General features: G+C 34.2%; 2 protein-coding genes across 2 annotated transcripts; both read left to right on the plus strand.

The window, feature by feature from the left end:
* Positions 1-1972: 1972 nt before the first annotated feature.
* Positions 1973-10889, plus strand: LOC123524381 (multiple epidermal growth factor-like domains protein 10). Its single transcript, XM_053539758.1, has 5 exons — positions 1973-2008; positions 4214-5444; positions 5955-6086; positions 10127-10181; positions 10658-10889. The coding sequence occupies exons 1-5, from the start codon at positions 1973-1975 to the stop codon at positions 10785-10787; spliced, it is 1584 nt and encodes a 527-aa protein (XP_053395733.1). The 3' UTR covers positions 10788-10889.
* Positions 10890-15758: 4869 nt separating this feature from the next.
* On the plus strand, positions 15759-21830 carry LOC123524380 (fibrinolytic enzyme, isozyme C-like). The gene is made up of 5 exons (XM_053539966.1): positions 15759-18066; positions 19135-19225; positions 20396-20558; positions 21052-21203; positions 21586-21830. The coding sequence occupies exons 1-5, from the start codon at positions 17903-17905 to the stop codon at positions 21751-21753; spliced, it is 738 nt and encodes a 245-aa protein (XP_053395941.1). The 5' UTR covers positions 15759-17902; the 3' UTR covers positions 21754-21830.
* The last annotated feature ends 1790 nt before the right edge of the window (positions 21831-23620 follow it).

The raw sequence follows: 23620 nt of genomic DNA on the forward strand, positions 1-23620 counted from the left end.
TTCGCTATTCATGAATCTTTGGACAATGACGTCACACCTATAAAAAAGTGAAGGTCAAGCAAAACATACAATTGTAATTATTTCAATATTTCTGTTTCATAGTAGTCATATCACATAGATTAACTGTATGCAGCGTACCTTCATTTCAGTGTAATGAGATTCAGTCATTATATAGCATATATATAATGAAACAAATTTCAACTGAGTTCAATATTTGCATACCATACTAAGGAAAAATATTCATATATAATAAATCAGTTAAATAATTTATAACAAATATATCAAAGCAAACAAGTACTCATTTTAATATGCAATCTGAATAAGTCACAAAAGCAAGAAACCTTTTCATATACAGACGACAATTGTAACAAGGAAAATCTTTTAAAAAGCACTTCTCTACATAAAAGACTCTTATCACACCCTTATTCATGTGATACGCAAACCGTATTCAGCTCTTTCTTTAATTTGATATATGTTGGTATTTGAACATGTTTTTATCATATTTATTAAACTTACTTATCATTTTGAGATATATCAATATTCTTGCTAAATATACTGAGCCAACGTTAGCTTTAAAACTGTAAACAGCGTCGTTTAGGATAAACGCTTTGACTACATTTCACTCAGCGTAGCACAATCAACAGAGTGAAAGAAATTGACACTCTCGTCCAATCAGGCAGAGTGTTGCATAAATCTTCCATTTTGATAAATTATCTATAATGCGTTATCAAGTAGTTTGATTTGCAAACTGAAGTCACGTGGCATAGGTAAAGAAAACGAATTTAGACGGCGTCGCCGAAAAATAAAGACTTCTATAAAGTGATCGATTTGAAAGACTGATTCTTGGTTTATACAACAATTAATTTATTTTACTAACACATATATTCAACAACATCTTAAAGACGGACGAACTTAACTTCATAGAAAATTTACAAATATAACTAGCAAATGATTCATCCTGCTCTAACAAAGAACGTGTAAAGTAGGAAGTAAGTACAACAATGTACTTAATATGAAAGTTTTACTATTTTATATGTCCTTATCCGAACAGATTCACTCGTTAGTCCACAAGCCCAGCCGTTAAAATGATTCAGACTTTTTTCTCATTTGGGATATTCATCCTTTGTTTTTTGCAAGTACAATCAGGTAAGATAATGTTACTTTTTGTATATGATATAAGGACACTCGTTGAAACTAATGAAGGGGGCTGGGCGGGGATTTCTGTTTCACTAGTGAGAGAAGAATCAATGCGACTCATTACATTTTAAAACTTACCCTGCTAAATTTCTGTATGAACTTGTCCATCTTTAAATTTGGACAGTACCACTAACTGTTAAAATGTGTGCTTACTAAAAAGATACTGACTGAATAGTAAACAGTGTAGAATACGATCAGACTGCACGGATGTGCAGGCTGACTTTGCTCTACACTGGTCGCAAAGGCAGAACCAGTCATGTCCAGCATGGCAAGGGTTAAAAAAGACAATGTTGTTATAACGGGTTGATTTGCTAAAAATGAGGAGTCCTGAAACATTTCAATATTTGAGCAAAATAGGCAACATTAAACAAAATATCTTATTTAAATTAGTTTGGGATATATTTATTTGAACAGAATTTCCTTGATTCTGAATCTCTGACCTCATAGCTATTTGCTTGAAAGGATTTTCAACCTGAAACTGAATTGAGTAATTTGATTAAACGCATATTCTATACAATGACATATTTAATAGCATTATACATAATCATCATCATCATCATCATCATCATCCCCTCATTACATGAACATTCAATGACGCTTTACAACATACTTTGATTATGGGCCAATACCTCTCCTAGTATGCCGTATGACACACCAGCTCTGTTTTATTAAGAGGGCTATAATGGCACATCTAGTGATTTAACGCCCTCGGGCTATTGTAATACTAGGTATGCCTTAGTGGAAAAAAGCCAGGGACCGGAAGTATGCCGATAACATGTTATTGGCAAATGTGCCAATATCACATAAGCAAGTAAAATGTTTTATCCGGGGGCCTCCATGGCCGAATGGTTAAGGTCGCTTCAGATCACTTGCCCTTCACCGGTGTGGGTTCAAGGCTCTCTCGGGGCGTTGGATTCTTCATGTGAGGTAGCCATCCTGTTGGTTTACGGAAGGTCGGTGGCTCTACCAAGGTCCCCGCCTTGGTTAAATAATGCACGAAAGGTCACCTGGATCTTCCTCCACCATCAAAGCTGGAAAGTCGTCGCCATATGACCTGTAATTGTGTCAGTGCGGCGTTAAACTGAACAAAAAATATAAATGTTGTATTTGTGTAATAATTACTTAAGATGGTTACTCTTTATAGTAAGTATATAATAAATATTTTATTGCATATGTCTGAGTAGTGGTAGTTAACACAATATTAAGTATGTTGTTCAACGCTGTAAAATGTCTATATAATACACATGAATATCAACGTTGTCCTACGATTTTGACGTCATTTCCTTCTAAACAATTTAATTACTTCTTGTGTCAGTCTTATTCTAGTAAAATAGTACAAATCTACTAATAAGTATGTTATCTTACGTAAAATAATTATTTGTTTGTCTGTCACTAGCAGTATATAAAAAGGATGCTTTTCGCACATGGATTTCTGGAAGAGTGCCAGATATCGCCTCATATGGCAGTAGATTTGTGTCTATGTTCGATTCTTATATTATGTTCAATAATCGGACACCTATACCACTGGCGCCAGACCAGAAAGAAAACACCTCTGTACATGTTATACCCTACCCCTAGATATTCTATATGAACCATGGTCATGAAGGGGAAAATAAACTAACCCGTTTCAATCGCGCATTTCATACCTAAAGCACGCAGTTCGGTAAATGTGTACTATGGATATCAAACAAGTGGTAATTTATCTTCCATTGTGTACCGGTAACATTTCTTCAATACTTCTTACCTTACAAAAACAACGCGTAGTTTATAGTTTTTTCAACCTTACACAAAATACTTGCTTGACCTTCCCTGGTGAAGTTCGTTTCTAGATTACAAAACCATTCTGATTGGCTGTTGTGAAAATGTATGTCAATCGTCATTTTACTACACGTGTTCGCTAATATATGAAAATGCAGCATGAATGTGCAAAATGAATAAAATAAACAGAACAGATGTAGACCAATGTATGATTTCAAATTAAAAATCATATACAAGATGAATTTCATTCATCATTTCGAGTTTTAGTGTAAAATTGTGATTTTTCAAAATTCTGTTTTTGTTTGTTTACGTTTCGCCTAACATGTGCGCACTGCCGTGACCTCTAGACCAGATGCACATTAGGGAAGGTCACGCAAAATATTTCTATAACGTTGACGAAAGCATAAAATATGTTGATAATCTCAGCAATATGGAATATTGAGACAAGGTGACTGGTGCACGTTAGAAGATAAGTTATCGCTTGTTCAATACACTAGGTACCCATTCACGAACTGCGCGTTTAAGTTGAGAAATGTACGGTTGAAATGGGTTAGTATATTTTCCCGTTCATGACCATGGTTCTTATAGAATACCTAGGGGTAGGGTATAACATGTACAGAGGCATTTTCTTTCTGGTCTGGCTCCAGTGACCTATACGTTTAATTGTATATATTTCTGTTCGATCATCGCATACAAATGATTATTTTCATGTTACGTTTATTAGATGATAAAAACAAAATGTATTTGATTATATATCGCAAAGACTTTGTTTTTAGGTATTTATATTTCCAGTAATCGAAGACATTTTTGATACATTACTGTATGTATGCGTGCAAAAACGCAACATGAAAATAATTATTTGTATGCGATAATCGAACAGAAATATAAACAACTAAACGTTTGTGTTCGATTATTGAACATAATATGAAAATCGAACATAGTCACAAATCTACTGCAATAGCCTCATGCTATTACTACATTTAGTGACATTCGCAATGATAACCTATTCAGATATTTAAAGACTGATGATAAGAAATATTTTCTGTATTAAAGCTATCTGTTATTTTATTATGGTAAAATATATGAATATTATACTATAATATTTGCAACAACATACTAGTATATGTACCATACAGAATTCTGATATAACATGCCATTTCATCCATGATATAATTTACTAGTAGATTTTCTGTAAGCAGGGTGTCAAAGTGGATACTTCGGTGAAAACTGCGAGTATACATGTGCAGATAACTGCTAGGCGTGTGTTGCTAAGACAGAAAATTCAAGTGAGTCCATTTGTACAACATGCAAGAAAGGATATTTTCCGCATAGGAATATATGTTTTAAGTGCATTGGTACGTGTACAGCTTGCAACAGTATTAGATACTGTACAGAATGTGAACCGGAGTATTACGAGCTACAGTGTACTATCAAATGTCCTAAAAACTGCCTAGAATGTATATCAGATGATAAATGTACAAAGTGTAAAGATGGCTGGTCTGGAGTGCATAAATGCCACTGCAGTCACAATTGTATCCGAGAGGGTGATCCTGAAACTTATTGCTTTACGAACGGAACATGTGCTAAAGGCTGCATTAGAGGCAAATTCGGCTTTGGCTGTAATGTCGATTGCCCAGAGAAAGATCGTTGCTTGGAATGCCACCAGTTCAGCGGCCGCTGCAGAAAATGTGTCAGTGGATTTTATAGCGTAATAAATCACTGCGACAAAAAATGTGGGAATTGTGCGCCAGATGCTTCAAATGAAGTGACATGTTCTATCGAAGATGGAGAATGCAGTGGTCCTTGCATTGATGGGTTCTATGAGAAATATTGTAATCAGCATTGCAGCGAAAATTGTTTAGATCCTATCACTAAATTAAACAGCTGCAGCAAAAGCACAGGGGAATGTTCTGCTTGCAAAATTGGATTTTACGGCTTGACCTGTTCAAACAAATGTAGCCCGAACTGTAAATCTGGTTGTAACAAGACCACAGGGATTTGCGATACATGTATAGATCGTTATGGCATCAACTGTACACTAATATGTTCACAAAACTGTGGAACTGAACCAGTTGGAAATTCGCGAAAAGCGATTTGTCATAGAGCAAATGGAGAATGTTTACATTGTAAACTCGGCTTTTATGGACAATTCTGTGACAAACCTTGTCCGGAAAACTGTGAGAACTATACAGAAAACAAACAACAGTGTTATAAAGCTGACGGGTCTTGTTTGAAGTGTCAGGATGGATACTTTGGAACCTTCTGTAAACAAAAATGCAGCAAGAATTGTGGTAGGGGAGAGAATAGAAAGAAAGGATCCTGTGACCAGAACACAGGTCGCTGTGATCATGGACGCATGTCTGGCTGGTACAACAACACTTGTCAAGAAACTTGTAACATCACTTGCAAAGACCTATTATGTCATATCAACACAGGTGAATGCCTCAGTGGATGTGAAAACGGATTTGAAGGTGTTTTCTGTGAAAGGTGTAAGTTCTGATTGAAAATTTACTTATTTCTTTGAATGTGATCTAGTTTTTGAAAAGTTAATATAGGATAATAAAGGTCGATGGCAATATGAAACACATGTATTAAGTCATTTATATTTAAATGTTCTATAATTTAGTTTTATGTGTTCGTTGTCCATTGCCTGTCGTCCGGCGTTAGCTTTTTGCTTAAAACGACTTCATCAAAGTTAGTTGGAAACATCCTTGCAGGGACCTCTCTCATTTTTTTCTTCAGATACTTCCTCTTTGCCTCTTTTTAGATGTCACAAGTGTTAAAAACAGAAAACTTTCAAACGAGTCATTCTCATGTACCATTTGTTCATTCTAAAAAGGACAGTATGTTTAAGTTTCGTTAAGCACTTATATTTCCAGATCAATATCATTGATTTTTTTCCGTTTATCATTAACACTGAAGCTAAATGAACCTTTTGTTATCCTTCCATGTTAATTTTTCTAATTCTTAAAATTTGTTACAACATGATATAATTCCAGGTAAACAGTGTAACAGTGCCACTGTAGAGGTATTAGCTGTGCTTTTAGCAGCTGTAACAGCAGCTCTTCTCGCCTCTGTTGTTGGTCTTTTTTGCTTATATAGACGGGGAAAAAGAGCAAACAAAGCCCAAAGTAAGTTATGCCGAACAAACTGTTTTCTGAATATATAAAAGTTTTAGCAAGAAATATCACAGTACGTTATGCAGAGGTCACAAACTAGTTCAACCAAGAAATATCATTGCAAGTAATACAGAGGTGATCCATAACAAACTAGTTTTAGCAAGAATTATCACAGTAAGTAATACAGAGATGATCCATCACAAACAAGTTTTAGCAAGAAATAATCATAATACCGGTAAGTTATGCAGAGGTGATCCGGAACAAACTAGTTTTAGCAAGAACTATCACAGTAAGTTACGCTGTGGTGATCTACAACAAACTAGTTTAGTTTTAGTTATACAGAAGTGATCCATAAAAAACTTGTTCTAGCAAGAACTATTACAGTAAGTTATGCAAAGGTGATCCATAACAAACTAGTTTTAGCAAGAAATATCACAGTACGTTATACAGAAGTGATCCATAACAAACTTGTTCTAGCAAGAATTACCACAATAAGTTATGCAGAGGTGATCCATAACAAACTAGTTTTAGCAAGAAATATCACAGTACGTTATACAGAAGTGATCCATAACAAAATTGTTCTAGCAAGAATTATCACAGTAAGTTATGCAGAGGTGATCAGTAACAAACTAGTTTTTGCAAGAACTATCACAGTACGTTATACAGAAGTGATCCATAACAAACTTGTTCTAGCAAGAATTAACACAGTAAGTTATGCAGAGGTGATCCATAACAAACTAGTTTTAGCAAGAAATATCTCAGTGCGTTATGCAGAGGTGATCCATAACAAACTAGTTTTAGCAAGAAATATCACAGAACGTTATACAGAAGTGATCCATAACAAAACTGTTCAAGCAAGAATTACCACAGTAAGTTATGCAGAGGTGATCCATAACAAACTAGTTTTAGCAAGAAATATCACAGTACGTTATACAGAAGTGATCCATAACAAACTTGTTCTAGCAAGAAATATCACAGTAAGTTATGCAGAGGTGATCCATAACAAATTAGTTTTAGCAAGAAATATCACAGTACGTTATACAGAAGTGATCCATAACAAACTTGTTCTAGCAGGAATTATCACAGTAAGTTATGCAGAGGTGATCAATAACAAACTAGTTTTAGCAAGAAATATCACAGTACGTTATACATAAGTGATCCATAACAAACCTGTTCTAGCAAGAAATATCACAGTTCGTTATACAGAAGTGATCCATAACAAACTTGTTCTAGCAAGAATTATCACAGTAAGTTATGCAGAGGTGATCAATAACAAACTAGTTTTAGCAAGAAATATCACAGTAAGTTATGCAGAGGTGATCCATAACGAACTAGTTTTAGCAAGAAATATCACAGTGCGTTATACAGAAGTGATCCATAACAAACTTGTTCTAGCAAGAATTAACACAGTAAGTTATGCAGAGATGATCCATAACAAACTTGTTCTAGAAAGAAATATCTCAGTGCGTTATGCAGAGGTGATCCATAACAAACCTGTTCTAGCAAGAATTATCACAGTAAGTTATGCAGAGGTGATCCATAACAAACTAGTTTTATCAAGAAATATCACAGTACGTTATACAGAAGTGATCCATAACAAACTTGTTCTAGCAGGAATTATCACAGTAAGTTATGCAGAGGTGATCAATAACAAACTAGTTTTAGCAAGAAATATCACAGTACGTTATACAGAAGTGATCCATAACAAACCTGTTCTAGCAAGAAATATCACAGTTCGTTATACAGAAGTGATCCATAACAAACTTGTTCTAGCAAGAATTATCACAGTAAGTTATGCAGAGGTGATCAATAACAAACTAGTTTTAGCAAGAAATATCACAGTAAGTTATGCAGAGGTGATCCATAACAAACTAGTTTTAGCAAGAAATATCACAGTGCGTTATACAGAAGTGATCAATAACAAACTTGTTCTAGCAAGAATTAACACAGTAAGTTATGCAGAGATGATCCATAACAAACTTGTTCTAGCAAGAAATATCTCAGTGCGTTATGCAGAGGTGATCCATAACAAACCTGTTCTAGCAAGAATTATCACAGTAAGTTATGCAGAGGTGATCCATAACAAACTAGTTTTAGCAAGAAATATCACAGTACGTTATACAGAAGTGATCCATAACAAACTTGTTCTAGCAGGAATTATCACAGTAAGTTATGCAGAGGTGATCAATAACAAACTAGTTTTAGCAAGAAATATCACAGTACGTTATACAGAAGTGATCCATACCAAACCTGTTCTAGCAAGAAATATCACAGTTCGTTATACAGAAGTGATCCATAACAAACTTGTTCTAGCAAGAATTATCACAGTAAGTTATGCAGAGGTGATCCATAACAAACTAGTTTTAGCAAGAAATATCACAGTGCGTTATACAGAAGTGATCCATAACAAACTTGTTCTAGCAAGAATTAACACAGTAAGTTATGCAGAGATGATCCATAACGAACGAGTGTTAGCAAGAAATATCACAGAACGTTATACAGAAGTGATCCATAACAAACCTGTTCTAGCAAGAATTATCACAGTAAGTTTGCAGAGGTGATCCATAACAAACTAGTTTTAGCGAGAAATGTCACAGTACGTTATACAGAAGTGATCCATAACAAACTTGTTCTAGCAAGAATTATCGCAGTAAGTTATGCAAAGGTGGTCTATAACAAACTAATTTTAGCAAGAAATATCACAGAACGTTATACAGAAGTGATCCATAACAAACTTGTTCTAGCAAGAATTAACACAGTAAGTTATGCAGAGATGATCCATAACGAACTAGTGTTAGCAAGAAATATCACAGAACGTTATACAGAAGTGATCCATAACAAACCTGTTCTAGCAAGAATTATCACAGTAAGTTTGCAGAGGTGATCCATAACAAACTAGTTTTAGCGAGAAATGTCACAGTACGTTATACAGAAGTGATCCATAACAAACTTGTTCTAGCAAGAATTATCGCAGTAAGTTATGCAAAGGTGGTCTATAACAAACTAATTTTAGCAAGAAATATCACAGAACGTTATACAGAAGTGATCCATAACAAACTTGTTCTAGCAAGAATTATCACAGTTAGTTATGTAGAGGTGATCCATAACAAACTAGTTTTAGCAAGAAATAGCACAGTAAGTTATGGAGAGGTGATCTGTCAGAAACTAGTATACCACATTTTTAATTATCTCTGGATAATTCAAGTATATGCATAAAAAGGTATAAAAATGAGAATCAACAGGAAAGCTCCATATAACCATAGTAATATCTACATGTTGTTGCCAAACGTTTAACTTGTCCTCTGCAGACCCACAAATGAAGACTTGAAAGTAATTGTTTTGACCTTGAATAAGTGTCTTTCATGTATATATATATTAATGATAAAGTGGAACAAGAAGGTAGATAATACTAGATTAGATAAATAGTAATTTCCCAAATTGAACACTATCCGAGTCGGTCAGAATCGGAAGACAATTAACTATCATCAATAATTAGCATTTTTGTGAATGAAAGTATTTAGTTTTTATCCACATTTTCAGTTATTTCGTTTTGGCTGTAATTCTGGAGTACTTCTATATTCCCGCAGATTACAGAAAAAAACAACAATGTTATGCAATAATTATTGAAAAAAAAAACACAACGAAATGTGGATGTATTGCATCTTTAGCAATTTAGAATTGCATTCTTTAGCAATTTACAAGTAATACGCATTTCAAAATATCAAAAAATCGTGAAGTATCCGAGTGTTTAAAAACTGTTTCTGGTCGTTGTGTCCCAGGACCCAGCATGTAGCCCTTTAATTAAAATGTTAATGTTTCAAATCGGATGCCGTTCCTAGTGCGCCTTTAAGCGCCAAGTGTATGCTTTGCAACTACGTAAACTTTGTATCATTATTAATGTATCCGACCTTCTTTATGTATCTTTCATAGTTTCGACAACTTTATTCAGCACATTTCTTATAAGTTACAGCTACAATGGTTGAAGAATCATCGTAAAATTCTAATATTAATTTCAGCACATCAAACAGAAAAATCAACAATTACTATTTCAGATACGGCTATTTATTATAACACGTCGGGCGTACCAAGATCTGGCGCCACTGAAAGGTAACGTATATGAGTTAGGTATTTTAACGTATGTAGTTAATAGGTATTTTAACGCAGTCTTCTGTATTTCTCTAAAATTTCATATTGGTGAAAGGAACAAACATTTCAAATGAAGATGTCATTATAAGTGGTGACTATTGTTTCATTTCCGTTTTTATATTCAGAAAATAGCTTGAAACAATTTGTACAAGTTAACATCCTTCTACTTCAAAACTCTTTAAGTGGCTTAAATTATTTTAATTCTAACTAGTTTCCGGTTATTATTCATGTGAATACAGATATATTTAAAATATAGTTTGCGAATAAATATGAAAGAAATGAGTAATTTCTGATAGACTTTGAACAAACCAACATAAAAGAAGTCCTTGAAACACGGATATTTTATTGATTAATTTGCGTCTATTTATCAATATTGTAGTTACTAGAGGTTAAGCAGACTGAAGCCGTACCATTTTATTTCCCTCTTTGATTTCCAGTGCATCACCGCTAAATGCGCCACAACAGGACCTGGCATATGAAGCCTTAAAGGCAAACGTAACGGCAGGCGCTAATTATAGCCAGCTAGAGCCAAGTGATGATTATCACATATACACACAGAGTACATAGGTGAAGCTTCATTCATCCTGGATAGACATCACCTAAACAGTCTGGTATTTAGTAACACCTCCAAAATTTAAATAGACATTAATTACGATTTTAGGTGGTGCAGGAGGGAGGGGTTGGAGCGGGAGGGTGGGGCGGGGGAGGGGGTGCGGGTAAGAAACATTGAATAACGCATGGATTCGTCGTTCGGAAATGAAAATCATTTTAATCACAAACTGTGAGAATATTCATTACAATAGTAGCATAACTATTTTACTGAAATATGATATGATATTTAAACATTTGACAAGTTAAATAATTCCAAATAACGTCTCAAAATCAGTGTGAAAGGTGTAGATATTTTTCATCATGGGCAAATATCTCAAAAATAAGCACAGGAACCTGTACATTTTTATTTCACCATATTAAAGGCCATATGTTTATTAACGACTGTGTAAAAAAAAATCGGTTCGCAGAAATGTTATCAGAAGTGTAAATTTCCCACAGACTCCCATTATGAAAACTTGTGTGAGGTCCAAATTTTTCAAATCAGTCTAGCAAAAAAAGTCAAGCACACGACCTATCGTTTTTTATTTACCGAATTTTCTAAGTATATTCTAAAGTTTTTAAAAAATCAGAGTTTCATCAGATTCTACATTGTAGGAAAAAATGATGGGACCGTAATTTGTAACAGCAACCTAACCGTTTTCGATGAACCTTTTTGTTCCCTTAATGTATTACAAAATATGCGTGAAAAGTGAAAAAAAAATGTTGCTAAAATGAGACCAGCTTAAAAAAGTACTATTAAACGGTTCTGTATGCACAGGCGCTTGAAGCTGTGTCAATACATATATGCATTATAATATCCCACTCACCTAATACTCTTCAAGAGATCTAACTTGCATATATACTTCAAACACCTGTTCTGTATGTGACATCAAAGTCGTACAGTGTTAATTCGTCCTCATACCACTATGTATGGAACGCCATGGCTGTATGAGATCATTATTGTTTCAGATGATGAGTTTATCCGGTAACTTATCTTGTCATATGTCTTTTAAATATCTCTGTAGTTCCCTTATATTCACGCGCGTGTCATTGAAATTTATTTAACGTTGAGGAACAAAACTGTAAGATAATTGAAGATGAGATACAAAAGTAATAAACCAGTGTAACTAATGTAGAAATTCAAAGCAATTTGACTTGACAAAATAAAACAATGAGTGAAAATATTTGTTTAAACCTTCCAACATATGCAGCGTTCCATAGTATTGTGCAGATTATGATAATAATTTGTTGTTTATCTTACTCATACTTATTGTTATACCGTGTTTCATTCATAAATGCAGATTTGTTACATACATTTAAGACGTTATTTTAACATGTGTAAATAATTTGTAACATCTTTAAACATTGTTTTTAATTTGTATTCTGTTGAAGAGAAACAGTTGCTAATTAGTTCACGCACGATCTGATCGGGACTGCTAACTGGTGTCTTGGAATATTTCTTAAACGCGCCTTTGGTAAGTTTTCTTCTTTCAGTATTTGCAAAAATAAAAAACAAAACTTTATTTTTCACTTTTGTACTTGGCTTTTAAGTTTGAAATTAGCAGCTGTTTCTCGGATTAACTTGTAAATACTATTTTTCCAATATCATTCTGTATGAATGGTATTTGATTTTTATATTATTGTAGTTCTTTTTCAAGCTATGCATCAGTTTATATAGACTATGTGGATTATCAATGTGTTCTATATGTAAGAAACTATTTCTAAAGAGTATATGAGCTGCACCATGAGAAAACCAACATAATGCATTTGCGATCAGCAGGATTCAGACCAGCCTGCGCATCCGCGCAGTCTGGTCAGGATCCATGCTGTTCGCTCACGGTTTCTCTAATTACAAACTTACAATAGGCTTTGAAAGCGAACAACATGGATCCTGACTAGACTGCGCGTATGCGCAGGTTGTTCTGGATCCATGCTTTTCGCAAATGCACTATATTGGTTTTCTCATGGCGCGGCTTAGGCGTAAGGAAAATGTTTGTTTCCGGTATTCCGACTTACCCTAAATTTTTGGCTCGACCCTAAATGTTTTTATGGCCTTGAAGAATTTTTTTTTTCAACTTTTTAACAAAAAGTTGCAAAACTGCACTTTTTATGCTTTAAACATGGCCGTGATGTTAGAATTCAACATGCTGGTGCTCTAAAGGCATAACCCCCTTATTTGTATTCATTTTTTGACACAAAAATTATTTCCGAAAAGTGTCCCTTAATAAAAAAAAATCCAAAAAAAAAAATCCGCCCTACCTACCCTAATTTTTTTAGCATGTTACCGGAAACAAAGATTATTTTAGTCCTTAATATTATAAATACATTAACATCCGTCATTATTCCGTGGACTCGCGCATGAGTAATTAATTTAGGAGCTTAAAAGTTTAAACATATTTTATTGCTCATTCAATATCTACCAGAACATAAAACTATTTACAAACAAAAATAAATAAGTAAATGGGTCGGGCCACAAGTTCTTAAAGCCGTCCCCAACATATCTAACACGAAACAATTTGGCGCGGGGGCGTGGGGAGTGGGTGAAGAGGGGCCATTTCCTCGGAAGTCAATCTTATTAGACATTTCAACATTTCAGTATTTGATTATCTTTATATTCTCTTTTATAAGTAAGTGAATTACTTTTTGAATCTTTCAGTCTATTTTAAGTATTTTTGTTCTCTTCATCAGTATATCAATTTAATAAAACTGAAGACAAAGTTCATTAGGGAGCCGATCCCATTACTAAGACTATGTTTTAACTCTATGCTATGTACGTTGTTAGAATTATACTGTGAGTGTGTGCGCGTGCGTGCGCGTGTGCGTGCGTGTTTGTTTGTTGTTGTTATTGTTTTGTTTTTTTCGTTTTCTGATTATCTTGTTTTGTTGCTGTTGTTTTGTTGATCATTGTTGTCAGTGGTTAAGCTTATTTTTAACGTACGATTACAATGTGTCATTTTGACTGATAAATCTTTTTTCCTCTCTATGCTACATTGTCTCTAACAAAAAATAGATAGTATGGGGTACATATATTTGTCTATGTTTCCATTATTCTTGTGATTTCTAAACGAAATAAACACAATATATGATCATTCTCATGATTTTTGGAAAGCTAACACCTAAATTTATTAATTCCAGTAATCCCAACGCATGAAACAGGCTGAGACTTTTTGGCTAAAATAGAAAAGTTTAGAAACATGATGATTCTTATTATACTTGTCATATTCATACTTGTGCGGCCACACTTGCTTTAAGTTTAATCAAGTAGTCATCAACATTTAATTTCATCTTTAGACGAATTTATACTCGGCCCCTATCTTAGCAAGGGAAGTAGAATTACGTGCATGCGCACCCTACGTAGACCAAAAAGACATCACTGCAGATACGTAAAAGTTATACCACAATTCGATCAATTTGGTCAATGCAGATAAAGGAAAAGCTTTATCAATACACGTTAAAAATTCATTGGAGATATTTTTTAAATTTGATTTTCAAAAAATAAGAACAAATATATTATATATTTTTTAAAAAATCATTTACAATTACGTATTTTGCTGAAATTCGTTATTCATTAAGAATGCAAGTTTGGACAATCATTATTACCTCCCTTTTGACTTGTTTGTCCTGGTTATAAATGACTTCCGGTGCTACATGTAGTTTTAAAAACACTTGCTGCAGTTTCTTAAATTGTATGAGAGATGGGGCAAACTTTCCAATAATAGAATTTGTATATGAACACAATTTCATGTTAGAAATATAAAAATGTTGAACAATTATAGGTCACCGTGCTTGTTTAGGAGTTATCTGCCCTTAAAACTAGATTTTTCTTCAAATTTGCATATTCAAGGGCAGATATCTTCTGAACAAGCAAAGTGAACTTCGATTTTTTCATAACTCTGTTTCTAACATGACACTGTGTTCATATACAAATTTTGAACAAATTCTATTTCTGGATTTTTTACCTAACACTGCCGCAACCGTCCTTAAAACTTACATTTTGTCCCAAGTGTTGAAATACCTTGAAATCTTTTGAACTATGAACTTAAAACACGGAAATCTTACGTCACGTCCTCGTATTATTTGGCGCAATACAGGGGCCAAGAACAAGCGCTACTATATTTGATCTATTATTTTATATAAATGTCGTTTCTGAATCGAAATGATATAGCGGAACGGTGTTGCACGTTCTATATGTTAAAAATAGCTCATTAGACATATACGCTCTCCTACATTATTACGCGGGACGTGATACTTCGCGTATTCTAAAATTGTTAAAACACGGTTTCGTGTTGACGTTACGTCGACCTTCTATGTTTGGCGTCATTCAAGTGCCATGAAATAGTGTTTCCTATTTAGTCTGAGTGTTAAATTAAAGACATATCAGAATCGAAATAATATTTAGCAGAACCCTGTTTTAACATATTTCAACAATACGAGACGGTCTTATACACCATGTATAATTCTCTCGTGAAATTATTCCGCATTTGTCAATCTGACTAAAGTACTTGATCTTCTAAACAAAGATCTGAAAACGACCCATTCACATTCGTCTTCTACTTATTTTGGATTTCCAATATTGCTATTTTTATTTTCGCAAATCTATTTTTGTTTGAACCAATCAGACAACTTGTTCGAATGTCAAAGAGAAAGAAAAATTTGTAGTTAACCCAGGGCTCGAACCTGGGACCTCTCGTTTACAGAGCAAGTGCCCTACCGACTGAGCTAACTGGCTATCTGAAATCTTTCGACTTAAAAATTGTTGATATCAAAATCCAAGACTTTATAAAGCTTACAGAATGCTGTAAGGTAGCTTTTGATTGGCTAGCGGAAGGGTTGTCAGAACGAGGCCATCAATAGCTCGTTGTCAGATCCTGTGCGTAGCGTAATAGGAGATGTACTTTAGTCAGATTGCCGCATTTGTGTAACTTCATCGTAATGTTTCGATATGGTAAACCATGGTTCTGCAATATCATAAGTAAAATGCCTACATGCATTAGAAAATATTATTGAACGATTATCTGTGACAAACTATAACAGGAATTCTGAAATAACTGAAAATTGTATCATAGCTCGGTGTTTTTTCTTAACAAATTTGGTGTAGGTAAATCGTATACACTGACTACAGGGTGGGGTAACTAAAAGTGTGCAGGTATTTAATACCCGCACGCTAGTTACCGCACTGTTGGATAGGAAAGTATGCCAGCGTGTCTGGAACAGTAGACAGCGAAGTGTATTTTATTGATTTTCTGCTCTAGCATTGGTTTATTTTACCTGGGCTTTACACATTTGTAGTGCAAGGATTTCAAGTACTCACTGAACTGCTGTATATGGCAGTGAGGAACGCCTACAACTACCATATATGGAAGGCTATGATACAAAACAGAAAGAACATTAAAACTCTCGGGTAAACGATTTATACTCGGGGGCTACGCCCCCTCGTACAAATCATTTACCCTTGAGTTTCAATGCTCTTTCTATTACATAAGATTCAATTCGTTTTCAGCAAATTTGACAATGTAGACAAAATTTGCAAAAAAAACTTAATCTCATTAAAGATAGAAGTAAAATGATGTAAATGTAAAACTTTCCGGTTAATATTTCAACAATATTCTAAACAGATACGTGTACCTCTCGTAACTCGGACCATTTTACCAAAACTGGAGACTGAGAAAGCAGAAATGTTTTAGATAGCGGGATAAATAGACACGTACATTATTTTCCTTTAAGTAAGTGGACCCCTTATATCATAATTGACAGTTTCTGTTATTTACGAATTTTCCGTACGTGATTTCGGTATTCTCCATAATAATATTCCGTATTTACCGAAAAATGCCGAAATGCGTCGTCGCATGGAAATTGCCGAATATCAATCATTGCAATAAATGTCCGTGGCATTGTTTCGCCATAAGTTGAAAAGTGCATTAATAAAGTATTAAGCATACCTCAGGTGGTGAGTATGTCAATGACTTTGTATACACCAATAAATTGCTGTACTTGACCGTGCACAGACGAACTAGTGAGAGTATAAAACATGTTTAGTAAAATTATTGTGGCAATTTCAATGTTAAGTACAGTTAAGAAATTCTAAATACGTGTATTAAAACATTTCCAGTCCTTATTACGGGCATTGTCGTGCAAAGTAAGTACAAATGATAGTTCTTGACTGTCCTTAACGTTTCCAGAAGTGGCTAAAGTGTCTCTAAATTAGCCGTATTGACCAATAAATTAGCCATACTGACCACTGGTCAGATCCTGTTAATTGTATACACCTGCTAACTGTCCCATACTTAATCACGAATATTTGAACATGGTTTGGTATAAAAGATGGTCGAATTATTGTCATTCTCGTCACACTTGTAAGATCGACAAATATCCAAGATGTTCGTACTTACTCTTCTGTTCGCAGTTGTAGGTGAGTTATATTTTATATTCCTTTTATATTTTAAGCTGTTCTTTTTACTACTTTGAATTTGATGTATTTATATATTATGTCATTAAGAATTTTCGTTGTTGACCTATGAAAACGTCTGTTTTATACATTTACAGAAATGTAACATCAGATTATAGTTTATTAGATTAAATTTTGCATTGTAATAATTCGACATTTCGTTTCTTCTGTTCTTATTCTTCTTTATTGTTTTTTTATAAACGTCGTTTTCTCGCATCTATCTGAAAAAATATACTTGTAATATAATACAGTTTTGAGGCTTTTACATTCGAAGCTAGCAGTCTCGAGATTTTCTGATTTTTTTTATTTGTTCATCAGTAAAACATATGAAAAACATAATTCTTATTATTATGATTCAGTGTGATGCAAGCAGATTTATGTCTTTACAAGAACACTAGTATTGTTTGTAGAATATATAAAAACAGATATGTACCGCGTTACTTACACAATAACAATTTAACAATTATCACCTTAAATGATCGTGATTTATGATTCAATAACATTTGTATATCTGTTTCAAAAACAAAAAGATATTGTAATGTGGATCTGGAGGCATGTCCCATAAACACATAAATAAATAATTGCTTTTCTGCTTTAAGCCGTTGTGGCCTCTGATGAGGCAGGTTCTCGCACGCTAAGCAAGCCAATGAGCGTGTCTAGAATCATTAATGGGATCGAAGCTACGCCCTACGAGTTCCCCCACCAGGCGGCGCTACTTTCAATGGGACCAACAGGAGGGTCACACATGTGCGGTGGATCGGTGATCGCACAGGATTGGGTGCTTACAGCAGCCCATTGTGTAGAAGGAAGGTATGTGTTTTTTTGTAATAATGTTCGTTAAAAAAATGGAAACCAGTGCGGAGGTTCTTCCGAGTATGTGTACAGCGTTATAAATAATTATAATGTAGGATATCTCGAACTAAGTATTATACTGGCATATTCAAACACGACGGAAGAGGTTAAGGCATACAGACACTAAATAGAAAAATGGCGCGAAAAAAAATGGTATAATGACGGATACGAATATTTCTCAGTTTTTTGCTCTGTAAAGCTATTTTCCTTATTTTCTTTGCAATTGTTTTGCAATAATCACATAACAGATATATGCTTGACATGTAGTTAGCATTTTCATAATGAAATAACAACATGACAAAATTTTTCATGGAAACTTAGATCATACACCACCAGTGTAATTTGGGGTCTCATTTTTTAGCTGATTTTGCAGTTTGTGTGTTTGACTGAAATTATTTTTCTTGCATCAAACATGACCCCCACTTTTCTTTTGATTTTGATTTAGCACTGACATTATTCTTCAACAAAATGTAGGTTACAGACATTTAAAATGGGTCCTGATGTGTGCTGCGGCCATTGGAAGTAGGTCAATTTTATATAGAATAAAGAACAACAACTATTTAGTGTGTTATAACCTTAACGCCCACTATAGCTGATTCGGATTGTTTAAAGATATCAAGACATGGTCCGTGTATTCTAATATGCTTTTTTATATAAAAAGTCGATGAAACAAGGAAACATTATTTCTTGACACATATAAGACACCAAAAAGTTAGGTCGGTGTAAATGCGTTTTTTTAAACTACTAACACGACGAAGAAGTTACATGTCCCGTGTGCTTAGACGTCTAGTGAATTATCTGCGATTTCTAGTGTGTGAATTTAGTGTAACACCATTCTATTATAGTATTTCGATTATGAGACATGCTGCAACGTGGCCTTTTTGTTACATATTTCATGTCAAAAATGAAAATTATCTTAATACGAAATTAAGCTTAGATGGGACAGGCCGCGGAGAAAGCCATTAGAGAAAATTAAAAGTTTAAACATGTTGACATTATACGGTCATATTTACCTTTTTATCGCAGAACTCCATCATCACTGGCAATAGTGGTTGACCTTCACGATTATACTAACCCAGGGAACTACATTTGGTTTGACATTGAAGATATTATCATGGTAAGCCTCATATACTGCATCACTCATCCGCTGTCATATATCTATTAACATGATGCATTGAAATCATATTTTTATCTATTGCTGCTTAATGATCAATGGCTTTACGATTTTCACTTTCAATATAAATCTTATTTAACCTGTTTATACCCACTCGATAACTACAGTATATTAACTATTCTGGCGTAGCAACATCATTTACTGTTCAGTCAAGATTTGCGCCATCTTGTGGACAGGGCCTGAGCTACCATGTAAGTTTGGCAGTTCTGGAAACAAATGACAAAGGAGCGGAATTCATATAAGTTTTAAGTAGCTTGTTTTCCAATCCATTCGAATAATATTTTCTTTGTTTGTTTGTACTATTTTGATTGATGTATGTCTTTTTATCAAACTTTGTTAATTTAAACGTACTACTCATGTTTGTAAAAAAAAATTGTGGAAATAAATACAGTTTAAACCAAATGACAAAGGCATTTTTTGTAGGAATTGGCGTCTATTGCGGCCTATTTAGTAGATTATTTACAATAAAGTTTTTACTACAAAAAGGACATTTGCAAAACAACTGGATTACCTGCCTCTTAACTGCTACCAGTAAACGCAGGGAACCAGGCTACTGATATTGCAGCATTCTTTTCTGGTACTATTGCTGTAGTTGGCGGCATATCCAAATACTGATTTGTATTTCTATAATTTTTCCCTCTTTTTGTTGTCAAACAATTTACAATATGCCGAACATAAGTCTGAAATATCTTTTCATAGGTTTTTGTTCGTGGATTCAGTTTATAGCGACATCATTTAAAACAATGAAAAGAACATAGAAAATTCATAAAAACAGTTTCATATCGTTACTACTTTAGAACACTTGCAGGCAGTCATAAGGATAAAACTCATCTCTTTACGTATTCATCTGAAAAGCTATTGTTCTAGAATAGTTTTTAAATCACAGGTCTCCACTCCCCCCCCCCCCCCCCCCCCTCAAAAAAGTCTTAGTTTAAACAAGACTTGACATGAACAAAATATAAACTATCAACCACACTTGTGAAAGAACTTTTGACGACTGGTCATTTTCACATTTCTTTCATAAATACCTGTTCTTTGCATAATAAATCCTGTAAATATGCTTTCTAATCGTTTGTTCTATACCATATAATATATATATTTTAATATTATAAGCACAACAACTACAACCAAGGATCTGGGGGATTTCCGAATGACGTTGCTCTTCTTAGGCTTAAACCCAATGGACAAGACATCACAAAGAACATTATCAAAATAGCAAGCGGAACAAATGACTATGCAGGTCAAATCTGCACCATCAGTGGATGGGGTGTAAAAGGTACTTAAAATCTTTGAGAAATTATACGAGTGCAAACACTGAAAAAAAAAACATTTTCGTCTAAACATGTGCATCGGTATATAAATTAATTACTGGTATTTTATAAGATTGTTTTTCCCTATATTTATTGTAATATTTCAATACGCCATGCAGGTTCTTATTCGTGAAAAATAATGGATTCAGGCTTTTTTTAGAGTCTGTGCAATGTACCGCCTTTTGTTTTTCTCAGTGATGCATACGTTTCAGTTGTAATAATTTTGCAGTCGAATTAAAATAAGGTTGATAGGCTCTTTTTATGACCAAGTTAGAATTGAACCCCTGATTATCATTGGCCGAGTAAAAACACATAACACATAAAACATATAGTTTATCATTGATAAAAGTGTTGAAATCGAAATTTACCATTTATAGCCGAGTAAAAAAGAAATTACAAGATACATGTATAACAAGATGTATGAACTAAATAGATTTGTAAACCTGTAATAACTTACAGTTGATGGGTCTGGTGCTTCAAAACTGAAGAAAGCTGACGTGTCTGTACTGAGCAAGAGCCAGTGTGTGAGCTACTGGGGAAGCAAAAACATCCTAAATCAACATATCTGTGTGAAAGGTTATGATACAGCCGAAGGAAGTGGATCTTGCAATGTTAGTAATTCTCGTACACATTTATTTACAATGCGCTTCTTGGCGATGCTTTAACCACGAGGTGATTGGTATAATCTGTCTATGTAACTTAATGAATTTAAGATATTTTTGCCTTTATAGTTACACCTCTTTTATGCAAGAACCTAATGATGCACTCACTTAAAGAAAGACTAATTCATGTTTTGTTTTTACTTTTTGTCAAAGCATTGGCGATTACCTTTATTATTTTACCTTTAGTATCGTTGAATATAAACAACAAACATGAAGAGTTTTTATCCAGAATGTTTTAGTATCATTTTATAACTGATATTAACTTAAGAACTCAGAACTCCTCCCAACGTTTGCTAACAATCATACACTGACGTTTTGTCCATTGAAATAGGGTGACAGCGGCGGTCCTCTGGTCTGCGGAAATGAACTAGTTGGTGTCACGTCATGGGGATTCTCCGGTTGCCATGACGGCGGTGTGGTGACATATCCTAGTGTTTACGCTCGTGTCACGTCATTTTATGACTGGATCAATAGCAACTGTGGAAACTGCAACCTCTAAACAATTTATGTAAATGTTGTTCTGTTATAAATAAAGGTAGAGGAAAATTTACCTTTTTATAGTTTCAATTTCTTCGTTTCTTGGCCAGTTCAAGCGTACAAAACGATCAGATAAGGTTGCATCTGTGGGACTTCCTGGAGATATATATTGTTAGGCGTTATTGACAATATATTTTGCCCAGTAACATATATCTCTAGTATCAATGGTCTATTTTGTACAGAATTTCACTCCTCTTTGCCAGCAGCAGCATTTCTTTAAGTTCTTTTTATTAAAACATAATGTATATCTCTATAATGATGCAATATTATTTTCCATTTTGGTCCAGTTTTAATACTTTTAGAAAACTTCTACGTTCGATAAACTAGAAGAATTTTGTAATTTTTTTTCTAAATCAAGGCACATGATTCTCGGTAAAACTGACCTTTCTATTCTATCCTTGCAGTGTAATCTGACCAAGGTTTTATTAGAATTCAAAAGCTGTTAAAGTATGACAAGGAAAATGTGTACAAATGATAATATTTTTCTTTTGATAAATTTATGGCACAGAACAGAAATACGTAGACCATTATGTAGTTAAATACGTCCTTTCTTTTGATAAATTAATGCACAGAACAGTACTACGTAGACCACTAGGTTCCATGCAATTAAGAACAAATTTCTCTGATTGTCAATACTAGAAGGTTTATACATTCTATCTATCAATATCTTTTACACTGGTGAAGAAGTGTAAACATAGTGAAATATGGTATTTTGATATATCAAGGAAAACTAAGACTGGACTTCCGCTACTAACCTGGCCCGTTATCAAACTTGAACGAGACCTTAATTTTTTAACTTCTGAAACCTTAATTGTTTACTTCTGAACATTTTTCTTTGTTGGAAGAAGATTTATCTAATTCCATGTTAAATTGCCGACACCTGTGCTGGCCGCTCAATTTAGTCTTAATTACCTTTTAAGCCCTTAGGTTTCGTGTAAGAATCGCTGTGGTGGCAACAAATTGAGATCATGTGACCCGTCCTGAACAAACTTTGTGAAGGATCTCTATACAACGCTACGACATAAATATTTCACTCTTTTCGCGGAGAAGTTTTCCACAAATAATTCAATGTAAATTAAACGCCGACAACTGCTGTGCATCAAGATTTAGTCCCAGCTTAAACAGTGAAAAAATCTGAGAAAGGATCATCTAAGTCGTGGGTGCTACAGATCAGGTTTAATGATGGAGGCCCGTTCGAGCATTATTTTAGACATAGGTGGGTGCCTTTGTAAAACTACAGACCTTCTGCTAGTCAGGCCATGCAAGGGTGCTATGAAAGATTTTCATCATTAGATGAAGTTGATGGAAATAGAAATTGTTGAAGGATAGATAGATGGACATCATCGTTCTATAATACGTCCTAGTATTTTATTGTTCAAAATGAAAATAAAAAAAAAAACTAATAAACTTATTATATGTTATGTATTGTATAACAAATTCAATAATAATTGTATCACACATGAAGGAGCTCTGCATTGTAACAAAAGATCAGTCTGTTGCAGACATACCTCATATCGTTAAGATAAGAATGATCACAGTAATTGTAGCTGATTAACAATGCATGTTGCACATGGCGATAATGGCCTGGAAAAAATTCCTGGTAGTGTTTTCTAATGCCTTTTAAGAGACATGTTTCAATGTATCCGTACGAGATGAATTTCTAAAACCATAATTAATTTATTTCATTTCACTGATGTTTAATTGAAGTTTCGCTTTTAGTTGTCACTGTATACACACTGGTCATAGCCTGCGCAGACGTGATGGTTCCAACGCCACGACGGAAGATGATTCGTCCCAGAAACTGTGGATATATATGGCCAGGTGAATTG

Source organism: Mercenaria mercenaria, chromosome 3 (genome assembly GCF_021730395.1).
Source record: "Mercenaria mercenaria strain notata chromosome 3, MADL_Memer_1, whole genome shotgun sequence".
NCBI lineage: Eukaryota > Metazoa > Mollusca > Bivalvia > Venerida > Veneridae > Mercenaria > Mercenaria mercenaria.

What these genes read in the sequence shown, in the direction of transcription:
- LOC123524381 (XM_053539758.1), top strand. Translation starts at nt 1,973, where the DNA reads ATGTTATTGGCAAATGTGCCAATATCACATAAGCAA. An exon ending in AAGAGCAAACAAAGCCCAAA is followed by an intron (nt 6,087 to 10,126) that starts GTAAGTTATGCC and finishes TTACTATTTCAG; the next exon opens with ATACGGCTATTTATTATAAC. An exon ending in AGATCTGGCGCCACTGAAAG is followed by an intron (nt 10,182 to 10,657) that starts GTAACGTATATG and finishes TTTGATTTCCAG; the next exon opens with TGCATCACCGCTAAATGCGC.
- LOC123524380 (XM_053539966.1), top strand. Translation starts at nt 17,903, where the DNA reads ATGAGCGTGTCTAGAATCATTAATGGGATCGAAGCTACGCCCTACGAG. An exon ending in CAGTGGATGGGGTGTAAAAG is followed by an intron (nt 20,559 to 21,051) that starts GTACTTAAAATC and finishes AATAACTTACAG; the next exon opens with TTGATGGGTCTGGTGCTTCA. An exon ending in AAGGAAGTGGATCTTGCAAT is followed by an intron (nt 21,204 to 21,585) that starts GTTAGTAATTCT and finishes CCATTGAAATAG; the next exon opens with GGTGACAGCGGCGGTCCTCT.